At 53.4% G+C, this 7,500-nt stretch overlaps 2 protein-coding genes across 7 annotated transcripts in view; both read left to right on the top strand.

Annotated features, from left to right (window-relative positions):
• si:dkey-27c15.3 (GON-4-like protein) overlaps positions 1 to 2,126 on the top strand; it is a 23,242-nt gene extending 21,116 nt beyond the window's left edge. For 3 of the 4 annotated variants that reach the window (XM_034545622.1, XM_034545620.1, XM_034545621.1), the window contains 5 exons: positions 416 to 634; positions 885 to 1,028; positions 1,099 to 1,328; positions 1,488 to 1,590; positions 1,677 to 2,126. In XM_034545622.1, the coding sequence (XP_034401513.1) occupies positions 416 to 634; positions 885 to 1,028; positions 1,099 to 1,328; positions 1,488 to 1,590; positions 1,677 to 1,778 (798 nt within the window). In that variant the 3' untranslated portion in view covers positions 1,779 to 2,126. Of the gene's footprint in view, positions 1 to 415; positions 635 to 884; positions 1,029 to 1,098; positions 1,329 to 1,487; positions 1,591 to 1,676 lie in introns of those variants that run through there. The other variant, XM_034545623.1, reaches the window with a different exon arrangement.
• Positions 2,127 to 2,242: 116 nt separating this feature from the next.
• LOC117739313 (protein disulfide-isomerase A3-like) overlaps positions 2,243 to 7,500 on the top strand; it is a 14,625-nt gene continuing 9,367 nt past the window's right edge. For 2 of the 3 annotated variants that reach the window (XM_034545642.1, XM_034545640.1), the window contains exons 1-5: positions 2,243 to 3,728; positions 5,737 to 5,815; positions 7,058 to 7,175; positions 7,254 to 7,361; positions 7,447 to 7,500. The exon at positions 7,447 to 7,500 is cut by the window's right edge and continues 76 nt beyond it. In XM_034545642.1, the coding sequence (XP_034401533.1) occupies positions 3,565 to 3,728; positions 5,737 to 5,815; positions 7,058 to 7,175; positions 7,254 to 7,361; positions 7,447 to 7,500 (523 nt within the window). In that variant the 5' untranslated portion in view covers positions 2,243 to 3,564. Of the gene's footprint in view, positions 3,729 to 5,736; positions 5,816 to 7,057; positions 7,362 to 7,446 lie in introns of all 3 variants that reach the window. The other variant, XM_034545641.1, reaches the window with a different exon arrangement.

Here is a 7,500-nt window from a genome sequence, read left to right as displayed (position 1 = left end):
TGTGTCTGTTGACTTCCTGTTTGTGAGTGTCAGATGCCTTTGTGTGAGTGTGTCGGTTGACTTCCTGTGTGAGCGTGTCGGTTGACTTCCTGTGTGTGTCGTTGACTTCCTGTGTGTGTCGTTGACTTCCTGTGTGTGCGTGTCAGTTAACTTCCTGTTTGAGTTTGTGTCGGTTTACTTCTTGTGAGTGTCTGTTGACTTCCTGTTTGTGTGAGTGTCGGTTGACTTTCTGTGCGTGTCGGTTGACTTCCTGTGTGTGTCGGTGGACTTCCTGTGCGTGTCGGTTGACTTCCTGTGTGTGTCGGTGGACTTCCTGTGTGTGCGTGGCGGTTGACTTCCTGTGAGTGTCGGTTGACTTCCTGTGAGTGTCGGTTGACTTCCTGTGAGTGTCGGTTGACTTCCTGCTCCTGTGTAGGTGTGTGACGCGGTGCAGGTGTGTCCGGGGGTCTCGGAGCAGCTGCTGCAGGTGTTGGACCGGTCCTCGTCCTCGTCCTCGTCCTCGTCCTCGTCCTCGTCCTCGTCCTCCGCCCGGAGTCTGTTCCGCGGTCTGAGCCGCGTCCTGCGTCCGTGGCCTCAGCTGCTCAGAGACTTCGCCGCCTTCCTGAACAGACGACAGGCTCACTGCTGTGGACTGGTGTGTGACATCACTGTGACATCACTGTGTGACATCACTGTGTGACATCACTGTGTGACATCACTGTGACATCACTGTGTGACATCACTGTGACATCACTGTGTGACATCACTGTGACATCACTGTGTGACATCACTGTGTGACATCACTGTGTGACATCACTGTGTGACATCACTGTGTGACATCACTGTGACATCACTGTGTGACATCACTGTGTGACATCACTTTTCTTCTGTGGTCTGTTCCTCAGCTAACTGAGCAGCGGTTGTTTGAACGCAGCCGCCGGTTTCTGCGGCGACTGGGGCGGAGCCTGGGAGAAGGCTCCTCCCTCTTCCAGCAGGTGGTGTCAGTGCTGCAGGAAAGCCCCGCCCCCCCATCTGAGGACGTGGTGAAGGTAAGCGATGGCGGTGGTGGTAACTTCTCACTGAACTGAAGCAAAATCTAAACAAATCCACTCTCCTCAGATCTCGTCTCTCCTCAGAAGCCACTCTGACCTGCACAAGGAATTCTGGGACTTCTTCCAGCAGCTTCACGACTACTCTGAAACGGACTTCAAGACCCAGAATCCTCCTCTCTGCGCCAGCAGGAAGAGAGTTACACCCCAGGCACCGGAGGGGGCGGAGTCAGAGCGACTGGTCGGCGCCAGAAACATCTCGATGACTTCGACAGGAGAAAAAGTGGTCGTTTGGACCCGGTGAGAACCAATAATCATAATTAATACATATGAGTTATTGATCATCAAAAGGATGAGATCATCCTATCGCGGTTAGCATATTTAGCTTAGCATTGCTAACGATGTGTACCAGACAGACAGAGACAGACTTGGATTTGACCCTCTGACCTCTTCCTGCAGCGAGGCGGACCGCGCCATCCTGACGGCCTGTCAGCAGAGAGGAGCCAATCGGAAAACCTTCAGGCAGGTCTCCGCCCAGCTGGGAAACAAGACCGCCCAACAGGTTAGAGGGGGCGGGGCTTCAGCGTCCAGGTGTCCCTTCTGTAAATGTTCACATGCTAATTAAAGCTTGATTTTTTTTTTCCCCAGGTGAGCCTTCGTTTCTCAGACCTGATGAAGCTGTTCCACAAGTCCACTTCCTGTTTCTCAGAGGGACGGCCAATCGGCAGACGGGAAGCAGCCCTGGACTGAAGGCAGGACCAATCGCAGAGAGGTGGTTCAGGTGGTCCTGCTAGAACATGCTCAGTTCCTTTCAGGAAGATCCACTGTTGTCGGTTTCTACAGGAGACCCGTCCTTTATTTATAGGTCACCATTATTTATTGTGAGTCAGGGGTGTGGCCTCAGTGAGTCAGGGGGCAGGGTCACATAGGAAGGGGGTGTGGCCTCAGGGATCCAGGTTGACAATCCCATGATTCCTAGCGGCCTTAGAGAACGTAATGAAGGATGTGGCACCGTTCTGTGAAGGTTTTAGATATATTAATTCATATTGAATGTATGTGAACGAGTCAACTGCTTCATTAAAACATTGTTACATGTTTCATGTGATTTTATTTATTCAGATACACAAACAAGCCAAATGTTCAGTATATGAGCCTTTTATCATCAATAGAAATGAAATATGTGACGTAATCATCTACACTATTTATCTTATGAAACTCAGGATATTTACATGTTTCTTTTTACTGTTTTCTTATCTATTGTGAGTTTAACTGTTCGCTATGGAAGTCGTTACACTGAGGAATCATCATAATTATGAGATTAGATATTACTTTATTCATCCCCAGGGGGGATTTAGTTGAAGCAGCAGCAAACATGTTTACAAATCTAAATTAAAAACATTCCTGCCAACTGGAATTAGTCTGTACAATAAATCACCTCTGTCCTTTATCTGGAATGTTCTCCTGTATCTGGAACGTTCTCCTGTATCTGGAACGTTGTCCTGTATCTGGAATGTTCTCCTGTATCTGGAACGTTGTCCTGTATCTGGAACGTTGTCCTGTATCTGTTGTCCTGTATCTGGAATGTTCTCCTGTATCTGGAACGTTGTCCTGTATCTGTTGTCCTGTATCTGGAATGTTCTCAACGTTCTCCTGTATCTGGAATGTTCTCAACGTTCTCCTGTATCTGGAATGTTCTCAACGTTGTCCTGTATCTGGAACGTTGTCCTGTATCTGTTGTCCTGTATCTGGAATGTTCTCCTGTATCTGGAATGTTCTCCTGTATCTGGAACGTTGTCCTGTATCTGGAACGTTGTCCTGTATCTGGAACGTTGTCCTGTATCTGTTGTCCTGTATCTGGAACGTTGTCCTGTATCTGGAACGTTGTCCTGTATCTGTTGTCCTGTATCTGGAACGTTGTCCTGTATCTGTTGTCCTGTATCTGGAACGTTGTCCTGTATCTGGAACGTTGTCCTGTATCTGTTGTCCTGTATCTGGAACGTTGTCCTGTATCTGGAACGTTGTCCTGTATCTGTTGTCCTGTATCTGGAACGTTGTCCTGTATCTGTTGTCCTGTATCTGGAACGTTCTCCTGTATCTGGAACGTTTATAAATCACCTGATGGGTCAGCCTTCAGAGGCCTCTGACTGACAGCTGAGACTGTGACGTTACCTCTAACTGCTGGAGACCAATCGGAGAGCATCCTTCCGGTATTTTCTCTTCACGCCCCACCTCTCACGTGACCTAGGGGGGGTGGTCAAGTCTGAACCGGAAACAGTAATCTCGCCTTCGCAGTAACAGCACGAGACGCTGGTCTCCGTTTTAAACAAGGAGACCACGACGCGTCACGTGGGTGAAACAATTGCGTGTGACGATGACGTGATTGTGATTTGAAGAAATCGATCACGTGTTCGCTGCTATACTTTGTAATACTCAAACAGTCTCTTAATATGGAATCCGTGACCGGAAGCGTGAGTAGGCGTTGCCCTGGTGACGACCGGCCTACAGCGTATGACGTCACTCCCCGTTGCTCTCCAACATGGCGGCCGCTGCCCGCCTCCTTCCCGCCGTGGCGCTCGCGCTGTGGTCTGGTTTTCCCGCCGCGGTTTCCTCGCGCAGAGACGCGCTCGAGCTCGGCGACGCGGACTTTGATTACCTAGCAACGGAGCACGAGACCATGCTGGTGACGTTCTACGCTCCATGGTAACGGTCTTCAGCGGATAACCATGGCAACGGGCTATTGTCTTGTGACGTGTCCTAACCTGTCTCCTCTCCTTGCTCTCTTTCCTATCCTCCCTACCTTCCTTCCTCCCTTCCTCAATGTTCCCTTTCTGCCTGTGTTCCCTCACCCCTCCCTTCCTCCCTCCCTCCCTCCCTTCCTCCCTCCCTTCCTTCCTCTCTACCTTCCTCCCTCCACGTTCCCTTTCTGCCTGTGTTCCCTCACCCCTCCCTCCCTTCCTTCCTTCCTTCCTTCCTCCCTCCCTACCTTCCTCCCTCCCTACCTTCCTCCCTACCTTCCTTCCTTCCTCCCTTCCTCAATGTTCCCTTTCTGCCTGTGTTCCCTCACCCCTCCCTTCCTCCCTCCCTCCCTTCCTCCCTCCCTTCCTTCCTCTCTACCTTCCTCCCTCCACGTTCCCTTTCTGCCTGTGTTCCCTCCCTTCCTCCCTCCCTCCCTTCCTCCCTTCCTCCCTCCCTTCCTTCCTCTCTACCTTCCTCCCTCCACGTTCCCTTTCTGCCTGTGTTCCCTCACCCCTCCCTCCCTCCCTTCCTCCCTCCCTCCCTTCCTCTCTACCTTCCTCCCTCCACGTTCCCTTTCTGCCTGTGTTCCCTCACCCCTCCCTCCCTTCCTTCCTTCCTTCCTTCCTCCCTCCCTACCTTCCTCCCTACCTTCCTTCCTCCCTTCCTCAATGTTCCCTTTCTGCCTGTGTTCCCTCACCCCTCCCTTCCTCCCTCCCTCCCTTCCTCCCTCCCTTCCTTCCTCTCTACCTTCCTCCCTCCACGTTCCCTTTCTGCCTGTGTTCCCTCACCCCTTCCTCCCTCCCTCCCTTCCTCCCTTCCTTCCTCTCTACCTTCCTCCCTCCACGTTCCCTTTCTGCCTGTGTTCCCTCACCCCTCCCTCCCTTCCTTCCTTCCTCCCTTCCTCCCTCCCTTCCTTCCTCTCTACCTTCCTCCCTCCACGTTCCCTTTCTGCCTGTGTTCCCTCACCCTCCCTCCCTTTCTCCCTTCCTTCCTCTCTACCTTCCTCCCTCCACGTTCCCTTTCTGCCTGTGTTCCCTCACCCCTCCCTCCCTTCCTTCCTTCCTCCCTCCCTTCCTTCCTCTCTACCTTCCTCCCTCCACGTTCCCTTTCTGCCTGTGTTCCCTCACCCCTCCCTCCCTTTCTCCCTTCCTTCCTCTCTACCTTCCTCCCTCCACGTTCCCTTTCTGCCTGTGTTCCCTCACCCCTCCCTCCCTTCCTTCCTTCCTCCCTCCCTTCCTTCCTCTCTACCTTCCTCCCTCCACGTTCCCTTTCTGCCTGTGTTCCCTCACCCCTCCCTTCCTTCCTCTCTACCTTCCTCCCTCCACGTTCCCTTTCTGCCTGTGTTCCCTCACCCCTCCCTCCCTTTCTCCCTTCCTTCCTCTCTACCTTCCTCCCTCCACGTTCCCTTTCTGCCTGTGTTCCCTCACCCCTCCCTTCCTTCCTTCCTCCCTCCCTTCCTCCCTCCCTCCCTTCCTCTCTACCTTCCTCCCTCCACGTTCCCTTTCTGCCTGTGTTCCCTCACCCCTCCCTCCCTTCCTCCCTTCCTCCCTCCCTCCCTTCCTCCCTTCCTTCCTCTCTACCTTCCTCCCTCCACGTTCCCTTTCTGCCTGTGTTCCCTCACCCCTCCCTCCCTCCCTTCCTCCCTTCCTCCCTTCCTCCTTCCCTCCCTTCCTCCTTCCCTCCCTTCCTCCCTTCCTTCCTCTCTACCTTCCTCCCTCCACGTTCCCTTTCTGCCTGTGTTCCCTCACCCCTCCCTCCCTTCCTCCCTCCCTCCCTTCCTCTCTACCTTCCTCCCTCCACGTTCCCTTTCTGCCTGTGTTCCCTCACCCCTCCCTCCCTTCCTCCCTCCCTCCCTTCCTCTCTACCTTCCTCCCTCCACGTTCCCTTTCTGCCTGTGTTCCCTCACCCCTCCCTCCCTTCCTTCCTCCCTACCTTCCTACCTACCATCCTACCTTCCTACCTCTCCTCTCAGGTGTGGTCATTGTAAGAAATTGGCTCCAGAGTTTGAGAAAGCAGCGACCAGACTGAAGGGAACCGTCCAGCTCGCCAAGGTAACATCACCATCTTCATCATCATCTTCACCATCATCATCATCACATTCACCATCTTCATCATCTTCACCATTCACCTGTCTCTCCTTCCTGTCTCGCCTGTCACTTCCTGCCTTTCCTGCCTTTCACCTGTCTCTCTTGCCTGTCACTTCCTGTCTTACCTGTCTCTCCTTCCTAGCTCACCTGTCACTTCCTGTCTCTCCTTCCTCTCACCTGTCTCGCATGTCTCTCCTGCCTCTCACCTGTCACTTCCTGCCTCTCACCTGTCACTTCCTGCCTCTCACCTGTCTCTCCTGCCTCTCTCGCCTGTCTCTCCTGCCTCTCACTTGTCTCTCCTGCCTCTCACCTGTCTCTCTCACCTGTCACTTCCTGCCTCTCACCTGTCACTTCTTGTCTCTCCTGCCTCTCACCTGTCACTTCTTGTCTCTTCTGCCTCTCACCTGTCTCTCTCACCTGTCTCTCCTGCCTCTCACTTGTCTCTCCTGCCTCTCACCTGTCTCTCTCACCTGTCACTTCCTGCCTCTCACCTGTCACTTCTTGTCTCTCCTGCCTCTCACCTGTCTCTCTCACCTGTCACTTCCTGCCTCTCACCTGTCACTTCTTGTCTCTCCTGCCTCTCACCTGTCTCTCTCACCTGTCACTTCCTGTCTCTCCTGCCTCTCACCTGTCTCTCCTGCCTCTCACCTGTCACTTCTTGTCTCTTCTGCCTCTCACCTGTCTCTCTCACCTGTCACTTCCTGCCTCTCACCTGTCACTTCCTGCCTCTCACCTGTCACTTCTTGTCTCTTCTGCCTCTCACCTGTCTCTCTCACCTGTCACTTCCTGTCTCTCCTGCCTCTCACCTGTCTCTCCTGCCTCTCACCTGTCACTTCTTGTCTCTTCTGCCTCTCACCTGTCTCTCTCACCTGTCACTTCCTGCCTCTCACCTGTCACTTCTTGTCTCTTCTGCCTCTCACCTGTCTCTCTCACCTGTCACTTCCTGCCTCTCACCTGTCACTTCCTGCCTCTCACCTGTCACTTCTTGTCTCTTCTGCCTCTCACCTGTCTCTCTCACCTGTCACTTCCTGCCTCTCACCTGTCACTTCCTGTCTCTCCTGCCTCTCACCTGTCTCTCCTGCCTCTCACCTGTCTCTCTTGCCTCTCCTGCCTCTCACCTGTCACTTCTTGTCTCTCCTGCCTCTCGCCTGTCTCTCCTGCCTCTCACCTGTCTCTCTTGCCTCTCCTGCCTCTCACCTGTCTCAGGTGGACTGTACAGCTCACTCGGAGACGTGTGGGCGCTTCGGGGTGTCAGGTTACCCGACCCTGAAGATCTTCAGGAACGGAAGGGACTCCACCCCTTACGACGGACCTCGCAGCGCAGGTAAAACCAACACACACATCCACACAAACAAACAAACAGGTTTGTTGAATGTGTATGTGTGTGTGTGTGTGTGTTCAGATGGGATCTATCACTACATGAAGAAACAGACCGGACCAGACTCAGTTCACCTGCAGGCTGAAGAAGACCTCCAGACCTTCACGGACCACTACGATGCCAGTATCGTAGGTTTGTCATACGTCACATGACCTTAGCGTAGCGTAGCTACCTGCTGGCTGCTGTCTCTGACCTGCTGAGGGTCTCTGGGTATCAGGTGTGTTCTCAGATGCAGACGGCTCTCGGCTGCCAGAGTTCCTGAGAGCTGCCG

Source organism: Cyclopterus lumpus, chromosome 11 (assembly GCF_009769545.1).
Source record: "Cyclopterus lumpus isolate fCycLum1 chromosome 11, fCycLum1.pri, whole genome shotgun sequence".
In the NCBI taxonomy this organism is placed as follows: domain Eukaryota; kingdom Metazoa; phylum Chordata; class Actinopteri; order Perciformes; family Cyclopteridae; genus Cyclopterus; species Cyclopterus lumpus.
This window is presented reverse-complemented; position numbering and strand designations above follow the sequence as displayed.